Below are 14,921 nucleotides of genomic sequence, written 5' to 3'. Positions count from 1 at the left end.
ATACCACACCCTATATCAAGGTGCCACAACCGTTCTCCCAGATACCCAGGCACACATTCTAGCCAAAATGCTTCACCGCGCCTTGCACCGCACGCACCAAACCGATCGAAGGGAAAAACGTGTTCACGCCCTAAACAAGAAGTACAAAAGCGACTCACGAGTATGTACGTAGATATAGCGGAATATAGACACCATGAGGCTTTCACTGCAATCGCATTTTACAATATCTCCAGCAATTCACTAGATCCAACCACATTCCGGGCGCCCATCCCGGAACTGGCGGTAAAGGCGGCGATAGCACTGGTTGTTACGCACAACCCTACCCCCGGAACAATCATTACCAATTCTAAAACCGCTCTCCGAAATTTCACCACCCGACGCATATCCACAAGGGCACTCAAATTTTTCTAAAGCCCCCCCCCCCCCGCGCAGTCCCAAGTTTCAACTCATCTGGACCCCGTGCATTCTGGGCTCGACGGAAACGAGGCGGCCCACGACCTAGCCCGAGGACTTAGTACCCAGGCTTGTCCGAGCTCGTCTTCCTCCCACAGAGCCCGGTCCGCGCGAGACCGTCTGATCAGATATCACAACATAACCACCTATTACCTCATCTCCCGCGGCATCTCTCTGCAGGCGGACCAATCCCTTAGCTTAAAACTATCCCACATCTGGTGCCAACTTCAGACGGGAGTTTTTCCCAACTCGGCCACCATAACTCATATCCACCCCAGCCTTTATCCAACCTCGGCGTGCCCCTTATGTTTCTCCCATGCCAACCTGATAGACATCATCTGGGTGCGCCCTCAGGATCTCTTCCCTGGAATCCCTTCTTCAGGAGAGGTGGTCCCGACCCGGACCTAGAGGCCCGCTTTGTCAAGAGGGCAGAAGAGGTCGCCGAAAGGCCTCGGGCGACTGCCACAGCGGGACCAGAAACTTAAGGAGGAGACATCCAGGAGAATACGGGAAATCGGACCCTCACCAACCATCCCAACCAGGACGTTTCTTCTCCTTAACCCATTTCCTCAGTCGATAAAGTTTTTTTGTTTTTTTTTTCTCTTTCTCTTTTTCCCGCAGACCGCAAAAGTGGACTGGTTGCTGTGTGCTTCAATTTGAAACCGAAAGCCCTATAGACAGTGAGGCCAGCTGAACGGCTAGTTTACATTATAATAACTATATGGGCACATGGCTCGGCACGACCTGTTTCGACCGCCATATTTTCTTGATGGTGGTGAACCCTGTAGGTCGCTGGAGTCGCGAATAGTGCGACAAGTGCGAAACTTTAGCTCTGATGTACAGGTCCCGTCAAAGTAAAACGGAGCGCCGGAGCGGCGACCGAACTGCCTCGCCGCGCTATCTAGCAGCGCCGGCTGCAACTGATAGATGCCGTCTGCGCATGCGCGCGTGTCGTTCGCGGACGCGGTCTCCTCCGTCCTTCTTCTTTGATCCTCGCATTATCGGCGTCTCGAGCTGCCAAACGGTGTTCCGATAAACACCGCTAGGTGCTCGGCTCGGACTCGCACGGGGAGATAACACTGAAGGCACGTGTGAGAGAGGGGCGAGTGTTGTCGACGAGCACCGCCCCTTGTGCTACCAGGCGTCGATTTTAGGAAGAGCGTTGCGCCGCTCGAACCACCGATAGCGCGTAGGTGGGAAGAAGAAAACGGAGGCCCCAGCGGAAGGCACGTTCGCATGCGCAGGTGTAGCCTATCAGTTCCAGCCGGTGCTGCTAGATAGCGCGGCGATGCAGTTCGGTCGTCGATCCGGCGCTCCGTTTTACTTTGACGGGACCTGTACGCTACAACGGTTCGAGAAAGACGCTCGGGTCAAAAATTCGAATTTAGCGCGCAGTCAGAATGTGAACAGGCTTATCATGTAGTTGAGCTGAATCACATTCGCGCACATCAAGAGTAGAGAGAGCCGGTCAAGTGAACTAACAATCCTTCTTTAGGCTATTCAAACCGTCGTGAGAGATACCTGCATTCAACTGCAAACCGGCATAGGGCTGGTTTCGTGAAGAAACATCATTGGCTTTCTTCCGGCTATTTCTTTTTCCTTTTTCACAACTAAGTATTTTTGTTTTGTTTTTTCAATAGGAACACGCCCGCTACGATCCGGAAGAAAACAGATATTACGTGTGCTCTTGGGCTGGATTTCTCGCTTTCTATTTTCGTAGGGGATTTATCAGCAGCCGCGAGCGACATGCTTGAGCAGATCTCTCTGTTTTTTTTAATTTAAAACACCTACGATGATCCGATTACACGTGTGAATGGGTCACGTTTGATGTACAAGTATGGGCTATAAATATATATATATATATATATATATATATATATACATATATATATATATATATATATATAGATATATATAGGTAAAGTAAGGTAAATATGAAAACAATGGACCGGGAAAAGTTAATAAGTGAAAGATGCGTACTGTCGGAGTTACTAATTCGAAGTTTATTACGACGTTTCGAGCGGGGACCGCTCTTCATCAGGTAGCGAGTATACAGCTCGCGAATGTTTATATACCCCTAAGAAGAAATTAGAGGGAGTAAAGTGCCGTAGAAAATGGAAACAGCGTTGACAAAACAGATAGATTACACAGAAAGGAGAGGGCACCAAAACCTGACAATCGTCCAAAAAAAAACAAAAAAAATCGGTTTGCAAAAAAAGAGATTATTTACGCTCGCGCAAAAAAAAAAAAAAAAAAAGAAAAAAGAAAAAAAAAAAGTTGTTGGTGGAGAGATTATTTCCTCTCACACAAAAAAATAAAAAAATAAAAATAAAAAGTGTTTGCAAGTCTTGGGTTGGGAAGGGGTGGCTCGTCTTCAAACCAGAAATAGGGCACATGTGACCACCGACGCCCCCAAATCCCGTGACATTCCTTTGTGCTAGAGGTCGAAGTTAAACACTTTGGGGGATTTTTCCTTGGATAAGGAGTGGTAGGGATGTGACAGTCTATGCCTGCCTGAGATTAACCGCTTGAGCCGCATTTATCCGTTTTGGAGGTTCTCTTCGGACTTAAACGTATTAGGATGTGGTTTAACTATCGATTGTTAAGTTTAAAGATCTCCTAGTGTCTTCAGCGGGTGCATCTAGAGAAGCTCAAGGGCGGAGAGGATCAGCTCTCCAACGAGCCAGCTGCAAACTAAACAGTCTTCCCGGACTTTCATTAATGCCCTGGTTGAAGGTATTAAACTTATAAATAAAATATGATTCTTTTTGCTCTCTTTCAATTTTTGTGCTGAAGCCTGATTCCAAAATTACAACAGAAATGTGCTTGATTGAGTGATTAGAAAGAGACAGGTGCTTTGAGAGCGGAAGGTCGGGGAGTGTTTGTGCGTGACATTTGTGGTTGTTAAAGCGTAGTCTGAAAGCCAAATTAGTCTGTCCGACGTACTGTTTATTACAGACATTGCAGTGCAGGAGATAAATCACGTTTGACGTGCCGCAATCGTAGCTACCCCTTATGTTCCACATGAACTCTGAATTTGTGCTCGTGGCGTTCTTTGTTTCTAACATGTGCTTGCATACTTTACACCTGGGCTTTCGGCATGGTCGGCAACCTAGGCTTGCGGGAGTGGTAGTTTTTGATTTTACTAAGACGTCCCGGAGATTCCTGCCGCGTCGATAGACGACCCGAGGAGCGGCGGGAAAGATTTCTTTGAGGCGGTCGCTCTGTGACAGAAGATTGTAATTTTTGCTCAATATGTTGTTGATGTTTGGAAGATTGCCTGTATACGTTAAAATAAGGTTAGACTAACCTTATTTTAACGTATACAGGCAATCTTCCAAACATCAACAACATATTGAGCAAAAATTACAATCTTCTGTCACAGAGCGACCGCCTCAAAGAAATCTTTCCCGCCGCTCCTCGGGTCGTCTATCGACGCGGCAGGAATCTCCGGGACGTCTTAGTAAAATCAAAAACTACCACTCCCGCAAGCCTAGGTTGCCGACCATGCCGAAAGCCCAGGTGTAAAGTATGCAAGCACATGTTAGAAACAAAGAACGCCACGAGCACAAATTCAGAGTTCATGTGGAACATAAGGGGTAGCTACGATTGCGGCACGTCAAACGTGATTTATCTCCTGCACTGCAATGTCTGTAATAAACAGTACGTCGGACAGACTAATTTGGCTTTCAGACTACGCTTTAACAACCACAAATGTCACGCACAAACACTCCCCGACCTTCCGCTCTCAAAGCACCTGTCTCTTTCTAATCACTCAATCAAGCACATTTCTGTTGTAATTTTGGAATCAGGCTTCAGCACAAAAATTGAAAGAGAGCAAAAAGAATCATATTTTATTTATAAGTTTAATACCTTCAACCAGGGCATTAATGAAAGTCCGGGAAGGCTGTTTAGTTTGCAGCTGGCTCGTTGGAGAGCTGATCCTCTCCGCCCTTGAGCTTCTCTAGATGCACCCGCTGAAGACACTAGGAGATCTTTAAACTTAACAATCGATAGTTAAACCACATCCTAATACGTTTAAGTCCGAAGAGAACCTCCAAAACGGATAAATGCGGCTCAAGCGGTTAATCTCAGGCAGGCATAGACTGTCACATCCCTACCACTCCTTATCCAAGGAAAAATCCCCCAAAGTGTTTAACTTCGACCTCTAGCACAAAGGAATGTCACGGGATTTGGGGGCGTCGGTGGTCACATGTGCCCTATTTCTGGTTTGAAGACGAGCCACCCCTTCCCAACCCAAGACTTGCAAACACTTTTTATTTTTATTTTTTTATTTTTTTTGTGTGAGAGGAAATAATCTCTCCACCAACAACTTTTTTTTTTCTTTTTTCCTTTTTTTTTTGCGCGAGCGTAAATAATCTCTTTTTTTGCAAACCGATTTTTTTTGTTTTTTTTTTGACGATTGTCAGGTTTTGGTGCCCTCTCCTTTCTGTGTAATCTATCTGTTTTGTCAACGCTGTTTCCATTTTCTACGGCACTTTACTCCCTCTAATTTCTTCTTAGGGGTATATAAACATTCGCGAGCTGTATACTCGCTACCTGATGAAGAGCGGTCCCCGCTCGAAACGTCGTAATAAACTTCGAATTAGTAACTCCGACAGTACGCATCTTTCACTTATATATATATATATATATATATATCTTCAGGGTGTTTTTTTTTTTTATTCTTACACATTTGTTTAAAAAAAACGTGAAAGCTACACTAATCCGGTTTGTGCAGGTGAGTTATACGGTCAGGCGGACATTATGTGGGTGGCTAATCTTTGCGATAAGTCGGCTAATTAATTAAACTTCGTTAATTAACTTTTTAATTAGTGAAAATACACATATAGTTCCAATTGGAACCTTGCTGAGCATTATCGAAAACCACTAAATCAACTATATCTAGAAGGATATAACGCAGGGGTAGCATTTTACGGTGTTCTGTAAAAACGCTTCATTTGGACGCGTTTCAAGATTTCGATTTCTTATCGTAGGGAATATTTGCGCCCGCGGTCCTGCTCTCCGGTGGTCGCGGCGCCGAAGCCACCCCTCGCCTCCCTCTTAGAATGGAGGAAGTAGGGCGCACATGCATGCGTTGCGCGTCTCAGCCACTGGGGAGCAGAACCGAGGGCGCGGTTATGCGCTCCGATGAGAAACAGAAACCTGGAAACGCGTCCGAATTGAGAGTTTTTACAGAACGCCGTAAAATGCAGCACCGGCGTTATATCCTTCCAAAAATTGTTCATTTAGTGGTTTTCGATGATGCTCTACAAGCTTGTAATTGGAACCATATGTCGATTTTCAGTAATTACACAGTTAATTAACGATTTTTTATTAATTAGCCAACTTATCATAAAGATTAGCCACCCACATTATGTCCGCCTGGCCGTATAACCCACCTGCACAAACCGGATTAGTGCAGTTTTCACGCTTTTTTTAAACAAATGTGTAAGAAAAAAAAACCTGCATATATATATATATATATATATATATATATATATATATATATATATATATATATATATATATATATATATATATATATATATATAAATATATATATATATATATATATATATATATATATATATATACACATTTAATGGGACCCGAAGAAGTCACATTTTCTTCGCATAACTGTGATAAAAAAACGTCCAGAAAAACATTACTAGCCATGGTTTCTTCCTTGAAATGATCGCACTTCGCATCTTGCCTTAATAAACAACAATTAAGCGATGGTGCCAGGAACGCGTCTCCCACTGTTGTTTTCAGCTCGTTCTAGAAAGGTCCTCTGATTTCCTCCTGATGACTCCATAGAAGTGTCATGCTGTCGCCGACCGCGATCCTGGTGGCGTCGTAGCAGCGGTGAGGATGGGGCAGATGCATGTTCCGCTCCAGATCGCTCACAGGCATGACAGTCCGCGAAAGCTTCGGCAGCCAGAAGTTGGGACTCCCCGGTGTGAGCTACGCATGCGTTCGCTGGTGATTTTTACCGGTACTTCTAGCACCATAATCGTGACATGCAACCGCATGACACTCCGGCTTCTGTTAGGTCATTCGCTGCCACCCTGGGACCACTTTCGATGGACGGGCGGGACAGGACGCTAAACACACCAGTTGGGGACGCGTTTACGGCAACGTAGATTAGAGCACACGTTCACGTGGCTCCAAGAGTGAATCAACGTATGACGGTAGCGAGCTCTACGGTGACGCAACCCGGCCCGCAGTCTCCGCATGCAGACCACCCCCCCTCCTCCCCCTCCCTCCCTCCCTCCCCCCCCCCCCAAGTTGCTCACCTCACCGTTGAGCTCCACGCGAATTGTGATGGGCTTGAGTTCCCTCAAGGAGACGTAAGTGACATGAAAGCGATCGTCGGGACAGAGGTCCTCGGGTAGCAAGAAGTTCTGGTTCACCCACGAGGCTACCTGCAGAGACGATTCCGCACACCGAACTCAAGAGCCTCTTCTCGAGTGGTGTTTCGGTGCCATCCGAGAACCTTAAGGTCTACAATTAAGTAATTATCCGTTAAAGGAATAATTATGTTATTTCGAAAAATAATTATAGCGAAAAGAAAGGAGAAAGAACACGGACAACCAATCTATTGGTGAATTAAAGACTAAGTAATCCGAACACGTTTTAAATACGATTACAGCATATTCCGGACTATAGTCATACCTGGTGTATAGTCCGTAGCGGCAAATTTCACATGAAGAAAATACTTTTATTTTGTTTAGTCCGCACACGAAGTCCGCACCTGATGTGGAGCATATTCATATACACAACACGCCTTGACGTATTCCTCCTTTATTAGCTTACAAGGAAACTCGCATCATACATAAATCATCAATAACACCCGCTGTCATTCGCAAGATGCTTCTGATCTCGTTAGAATGAAAGATATATAAAAATCATTGCAAAGACTTCTTCCAGCGGCGGTCTCGAAGCAGACGATTTACAGTGCGTCCCTGGTTTTCAGAGTGTAGCGTTGCCCGACTGAGCTGGACTGCGAGGTTTCACATCAGTGTTATGTGGCAGTCTGCGTAAGCGCAAATCTGAGCACTGGTGGTGCCTAAATGAAAAGCAAACCCGACGGCTTCTTCTTTTTGTTTTCCTCCCCCCCCCCCCCCCAAACAAAAAAAAAAAGAAAAAGAAAACACAAAACAATAGCAGTTTTTTTTTTTTTTACTTTTTTTCTAATTTTGCATTATTTTTCCACATGAATCTTCTGTCCCGAAATTGGCGTATCATTATATTGCTGCACATAAAACACTTTTGTGAAAGGTTTTACTGCACTCCGTTTATTGGCTTATTTTCACAGGCATTTAATGCCCGAACAGTGCTCGGAAAAGCACCCTGTAGATAGTCCGCACCGCGTAAAATTTCAATTTCTGAACATGTGTAGCCCGCGGTCTGTGTACCAACTGAACTTTCCAACCTCACGCCGTGGAGGTGGCACTTCGGGCGCTCGTCCGGTCTAGTGTGGGCAAAAAACGCCACCCGGGTCGGTTATTTTTTTTTTTTCGTTTTTACGCAAAAACAAGTGAAAACTTGCTTCCTCCTCAAAACGTCGCGACCCGGGCTGCATGCAAAAGCTAGAAAAAGTATCAAGATCAGATCTCGCGTTTCCTGGCTGCCTGCAACATTTGTTCCAGAACATGGATGGGTGAACATGATGGTACATTTGAGACTTGGTAGGAACAACGGAGCACTCGAAGCAATAAAGAAAAGAACAAGAAACGTCTCAAACACAGCTTAAATTAGGTTTTTTCACCCCTTATATATTATGTATGCAACACCATCACTATAGTCACTAGACGCAACGATGTCCCACAAAAAAAAAGAAAAAACACAAAATCCTAGTACGAAAAAAAAAATCACACCTTTTAACACAAACGGAGGTACGCCTTCTCTTATCTCCCCTAATCTGGGCTACGAAACATTTACACAAATGGTCACAGCTCAACGCCACTACGACGTTCCCTTCACCGAACGCAAAGGGTTCACAACTGAAGACAAAGAAACGACCTTGCATCACGTGAAGGAACCAAACATACTAAAACTGCGCTTTCTCTAACAATCCGCACACTCCAAAGAGACAAACATAGCCACTGCTTACGTTTCGAACCTGTCTACTTTGATTCGCGACATTGTAACAACCTACAACATGCCTTTAAAAACACACACACAATTATGGGCGCAGATATTGTTTATACTCGTTCCCAAACTGCAACGACGCATGACGACTACGTTTAACGAACGTCTTCATAAGAATGTTTTTTTAATGTATGTTTTATAAGGTTACGTTCTTTTGTGAATTATTTTTATTTCGAACCTGTTCACTTTACATGCATGACATTCCTGATTCATTGGCTGAAAACATGCATAGTTTATGATGATGAGGGTCCATCCGGTGGTGTAGCCTGAGACGAGCGGATGGAGGAGTGCGGGGTTGTAAGGAGGAGTGAATGACTATGGCGCAAATAGATGAGTGAATGTGTCCCGGACTTTCTGATGAACTCCAACAGGGAATCCAGGATTGCATCTTGGTGTGCTTCCTCGCCGCCTGAGTGGATCCAAGTTTCTAGCGTTGTCAGATTGTCGCTGGCGGCAAGTTGTTCCCAAGCCGTCTTCCAGTATTCGTTTAAGCCTTTGCACGGCCAAAGCAAGTGCCTGATGTTTGCCGGCCTTTTTTGTTTGGTTTTTTGGCTGCATGTCTAGCAGATTGACTTTTCTTCTTTAAGCAACCCAAAGGCTTCCGTACCCCTGGGTAGCGGGTAGTCCTCGGTCGGCCCGATTCCCCTCAGGTAGTCTTTTCTAGCTTGTCTGGCTAGTTCGGCCATTTTCCATTGAGTCTACCGCCTCTTTATGGTCCTCTCAAATGACTGGGCCAGTAGCAGAGCTGTTATTACTTGCTGCCTCGGCTGCGCCCCGGTGAGCTCACTCGTTCTCGGGAATCTCTGTGTCCCGGTACCCACTCAATTGTCAGCACGACCCTTCGCTCGTAGCTTTTTGGCGATCGTTTTGATCATATTTGCAGTTCTGTTTTCGGGTTTGCTGCCCCTACACACTGGGAGTGCCTCTTGAGAGTCGGTATAAATCCTGGCTCTCTTTGGCTCTTTCGTGTTGTGTCGTGTATCTATGCTGGCTTTAAGACTTTGTGTCAGAGCTCCTTGGCACACGAAGGAGTTTTCGGATAATATCGTGGTGCCTTCCCTGTATAACTTTTGGTCGACCCAAGCAACGGCCACAGTCTTTTTGCTCTTAAGGCCCGTTCACACGATGCATTTTTCTCGCGCATCTAGTGTCGCGAAATGTAGTTTCGCGAAATGGTTGCGCCGTCTGAACGGGTCCGAAAAGGACGCGCGCATCTAAAAAAAGTTGCGCGCACACCTCGCTTCTGGAGCGAGCTTTTGCTGAAACTTTGCCGAGTCCTGTCAATCACTCTGAGGCCGCCGCCAATGGCCGCTCGGAAACGCTCTCACGTGGCCTTTGAGGGGGGAGCGAGCTGTTTGAGAAGACCACTTCACTGCCAGTGTTGTAGCGGAGCCAAATAAAAAAAAAAAAAAAAAAAAAAAACGAAACAATGAACGATGAATACTGCCGGCGGTTTCGCAAGCACGTCAAGCAGCACTGAAGGAAAAGTGAGTAGCATATCGGAAAAAAATCCAGCGATGGACAAAGACAATTAGCGGGAGTCGGCGAGATTAGAATAGTGCTCATAGCGTTGTTGTCGCGACGATACCGCTGGGTAAAAGACCATCGAGTAAACTGAAACCAATTGTTTGCTTTGTTTACAAGCGAACATGAAACCATGTGCGCTCTATTAAACAGTTGGCACAGTAAACTCGGGGCAGACATGGGCGCCGAGAAGTAACCAGACTGGGCACGTAGCGTTTCTATGAATACCATGTGCATTCATAGGAGCTTTGGCAATGAATTGGCTGCGTACGGGTTCGGCGCCGGCACATGTCTTGCACGTACAGCTTGCCGCCTCAATCGGCTTGGCGCACACGCGAGATCGCTCCAAGTAGTGCAGTATGTGAGAAAAAAGATTAAAGTGAATTGACTGCATAAAATGCGCAAAGCAGGTCCCCAGATAAATAGCGACCTGATTCGGAGCTCACTTAAAACGGTGCATCGGTGTGTGTTGTTGTTGCACGTGAAGCGGTACCTGTGAACGAGCACATTTTGCAAAACTTGAGTGTCGTGAAACTGCTGCGCGCCTAAAAGATGCATCGTGTGAACAGACCATTAGTGGCATCTCTGTATCGAATTCCTTCATCATGTGTGTGTTCCTCGCACCATAAGGCGTGTTTTGTTGCGGCCCGCGCTCTGCGTTCTTGATTGTCTGCTTTGAGCGTGGGCCGATGGTCGACAATGCTTTTGTCTTGCCACAATGGCTCTTGGTCTTCCAGTTGGGGTCAGCCTCTCTGCCTCGCAGCCCATGCTTTCGAGCAGCCTTCTGACGTGGTTTCTCCTCTCGAACCTTTGGAAGTGCGCTCTGCTCTGCGCCGCCGCTAGCTCTTGGATTTGGCTCATTCTGCGTCTTGTTCAGGTCGTCTGGGGCCGCAAAACTGGGAGGTCGCATAACGAGCCTCGTGGTACGGTGATTTCGTCTTTCCATTTGCTGTCGATTGCGTCTTGTTCGGGTTGAGCCAATTGCAAGATTGGCCGTTCCTAGGGCATTGACCAATATTCGGATGGTTTCTTCCTCCTCTCCCCAGTATTTGTTGTTCATCTTTCGTATAAGCTTTAGGGTCTGCTTCTACGATTTCTTCAGTCCCTGTATCCAATTCGTACTGAGGGTTGTTTCTTCTAAACTTACATCAAGCATCTTTATGTGCTTCTCTTTTGATATTTTCTGTCCCTCAATTGGTAGTTCCCCTTGGTTCGCATTGCCTTTCCGATGGTTCCTTGGTCTGGCCACGACTATGAATTATGTCTTTTTGAGCGACGCTTGCATGCCGACCTCTTTGAGGTACTCTATCACAGTAGGGAGTTTTAGAATAACGTAAGCAATTTTAGCGCACGCTAGCGCTAAATTTATCGCGTGTACTAGCACACGCGACGCAAGAGAGTTTTAGAACAGCCTTTCTCCGTCGCGACGCAAAAGCCCAAGCAGCTCGCGCTTGCGACGCCACCAAGATACAGTCACAATTTTTATTTCACACACGAAATGCTGTAACTTTAGAAACAAACAAGTTTCTTGGTTCAGAGTACTATTTTGTTTAAACATGAGAATGTGACGCGAGCGGTTGACCGGTCGTGACCGCTTGCGTCGCTTCGGCAAGAGAGGTCTCGTGTACTGACCTTCGCGCATCGTATACCTTCGCCGCATGCATCAATGTTAGCGCGCCGCATGCATCAAGTTACCGGGGATTGTTGTCATATGTCGTGCCGTATTTAAAATCACAGTCGCGAGGATGCCGCTGACGTCGCACTCACGACGCCGCCAAGGCAGCTGCCAATATAATTCTGGGAGCCGCCATTTTTTAACTCTGCTCGTCTTGGCTTTAGCCAAATTATCATCCCTAATCATCCTTAGATTAGCGCAAAGAATCTTTGCGTACGCACGCTATTTCCCAGAAATAGCGCACGCTAAAATTGCGCACGCAAAGCGCAAAACCTGGTTTGCGTTCGGAGCATGCGCAGTGGCGACGACGCTATTCTTTGCGTACGCAAAGCTTTAGCGTGCGCTATTCTAAAACTCCCTAATATCAATCATTTGTTCCATGGTCTTCTCCTGGTTTCCTCGTGATCTTCTCTTCGTCCATAGTGTGTCATCGCCAGCATATATGGTGAATCCCAGGCCACTATACCGCACCGGAGTCTGGCCAGGAGACCAGCCATCACGATATTGAAGGTCGCTGGTGATATTACAGCAACTTGCGGGACTCCTTTGCTGCTGGGCGTCTCCGGTTCCCTTGTCTCTTCAATCTTGAGTTGAAACTTTTCATTCATGATGTAGTTTTGTATGACAAAGACCGTTCTGCCTCTGAAGCAACAGGTTCTTTGGCGCTCTGAATGACTGCCCAATGTGGACCCGTATCCAATGCCTTTTTTATATCTAGGGAGCCTTGTATACCCGTCGCATCCTTATTGGCAAGATCGGGGTTAAGCTGAGTTGTGACCATTTGCCTAAATGTTTCTTAGCTGAGTTTAGGGGAGATAAGAGAAGGTTTACCCCCGTTCCTGTTCAAAGCTGTGATTTCTTTTTCGTACAAGAATTTAGTGTCCTTTGGTCCCGGGACATTATTGCTTCTGGTGAATGAAGGGACGGCGCTGGAGACGTGGTATATAAGGCGTGTATCAGATAAACTTTGCTGCTGATTTTGACGCGTTACTATTTATTTTCTATGTATTCCTTCGCGTTTTCTGATTTCCTAACCGAGGGTCAGGTTTACCATCATGTTCAACATACACCAGCTCGCCTGAACTTTGATCCTTTTATACATAAATAAGTGCAACTTTTTTTTTTTAAAGGGGGGTTTGCCGTTTTTTCTTTGATAGTTTTGCTTTAATAACGCATAAAAACGTTTAACGCGTAGTTAGTAAGCTGCAAACGCAAAGCAATATTTTTAAGCGATATTTACTAAACGTTCGAAAATCTTTGCAAGGGTTTGAGCGCTAAAAGTTCTCAGGGTTCAATGTTCTTTTTTTCAATTGACATGCTCGAGAGCCTGATGGGTCGGAGTGGTGGTTGTTTGAAGAGCTGAAGTACTGGGGATGGTCCAATGAGGCATAAATTTACAGTTACACTGCTCACACAAGCTACAAACGACGCGGTGTTTGCTAGAGACATGGCGACATGCTTATGAGACGTGTCTTTTGAGATGTGTCTACAGGAGACACGTCTCAAGCCCGTCAGAAGCATGCATGCTTGCTTCATAAGTTTGTATGTTTCGAGCTTGTCTACAGGCAGTTTTTTGTATGACCTATGTGACACATACACGAAAACAAAAAAACGCCTCAGAGAGTATCTGCAAGCTGTTTGTTGTTAGGTGTACTCGCAGCGTGAGCGGGGTTTAAGGGTAGAGAAGTTAGCGTTACCTTGGTCTCCCACGACAAGCGACCCATCAGAGCGTTCGCGCACACGTTCCTCCCCAAGCGGAAGGCTGCTCAAACTGGACAAGGCTTTTAAAAAAGCGTGTACGCTTAAAAAAAAAAAAAAAAAAAGAAACGAAAAACGTGAACGTTGCTTTGTACACGCATGCGTTTTGCCCGAGAACATCAATTACGCAGAAAGCAAGGCTTCCTCCCTTGCCTCCGCGCTTGACCTTGACAACAGCCAGCAGAGTTTGTGATTGGCCACGTCCTACCCTACTTCATTAACGCGCAGCAAGGCCGTGTACAACGACTCTAGCAAAAAGTGATTTCCCCTCAAAAAAAAAAGTTTTTAAGCGGAGGGGAAGCACAAAGAATGCCTAAACTTTTATCCAGCACATACTGGTCACTGCAGAAAACGTGTCCTGTGTGGGCAAGCTTTCGACCACGCGCTCGTGAAGAAAGCACTCACCCGCTGCGGTCGTTCAGCCAGCTTGAAGCGAACGCTGCCTGTCGGCGTCTTAGTGCGCGCTTCGTCCACCAGCAGGTACATGGCGAACTTGGGCAGCTGGCGGGACACTTCGAACACGTGGAAGTGTTTGCTAGAAAAGACACGGGCGAGACATTTCACGCTGCTCGCGAAGCGAAAATGAAGGAGTACTCAAAACAGGACACAGCAAATGCTGAGCACAGCATTCGCTCTACCGAAAGTGGAGGTTTTCCTCCGGTTCCAGACTGCTTCTAGACGTTTTCAAGTGCCTCAGCGTTTTTGCCCAGATGCTCGCAGCCATCTTTTGTTTGTACTGGACTGGACTTGATTCCGGAGGCCTCGATGCGGTTCCAACCGTGCTCTTTCGCCCCGCTCGTTCGCTCGTCGTGTTCACTTTACTTCTGGGCGTAGGCGTACGCTGACGCACCGCGAGCGGCGTTTATCCCAGTGACCTGCCCCACTCAGGCGTACCGAAACACCTACACCCGAGCCGGCGGAAGCCATCACGCTATCACAAATACAAGAAAGTATTGTCCAAACGCTCCGCAACCAGCTGCCGCGTCTCCTCGCGGAACACTTCAAACAACCAGAAACGGCCTCCTCGGTAACTCCCCAACAGAGCCATCATGGCCGCGCCAAGTAAATCGGTGCTCCTCCAATGGAACTGCCGTAGCCTCGCGGCCAACGCGAGTGAATTAAGTGAGCGTTTAAGGACGCTAAAGAACAAACCTCTCGCGCTTCTTCTCCAAGAAACGCGAGGAACCGCACCTGGCATAAACGGGTATAAAGGATATTTCCAACCTAGTATTCTCCACCACCCTTCTGAAGGTCCGCCCACCATAGTGGCCCAGGCAGCGGTGTTTGTGCGAAAAGACATTCATCACTGTCAGATAGACACCACAAGTTTCGGCACAGAGTACCAGGAAGTGGT

General features: G+C 46.5%; 1 protein-coding gene across 1 annotated transcript in view; it reads right to left on the bottom strand.

Annotated features, from left to right (window-relative positions):
* LOC115328492 (Bardet-Biedl syndrome 2 protein homolog) overlaps positions 1-14,921 on the bottom strand; it is a 94,368-nt gene that overhangs the window by 12,443 nt on the left and 67,004 nt on the right. The window contains exons 13-14 of the mRNA XM_042289194.1: positions 13,973-14,102; positions 6,771-6,881 (exon numbers count right to left, since the gene is read on the bottom strand). Coding sequence (XP_042145128.1) covers positions 6,771-6,881; positions 13,973-14,102 — 241 coding nt within the window. The remainder of the gene's footprint in view (positions 1-6,770; positions 6,882-13,972; positions 14,103-14,921) is intronic.

This window comes from Ixodes scapularis, unplaced genomic scaffold, assembly GCF_016920785.2.
Source record: "Ixodes scapularis isolate PalLabHiFi unplaced genomic scaffold, ASM1692078v2 PGA_scaffold12__126_contigs__length_90152505, whole genome shotgun sequence".
In the NCBI taxonomy this organism is placed as follows: domain Eukaryota; kingdom Metazoa; phylum Arthropoda; class Arachnida; order Ixodida; family Ixodidae; genus Ixodes; species Ixodes scapularis.
The sequence above is the reverse complement of the archived record's forward strand: the minus strand, read 5'-3'. Positions and strand labels throughout refer to the sequence as shown.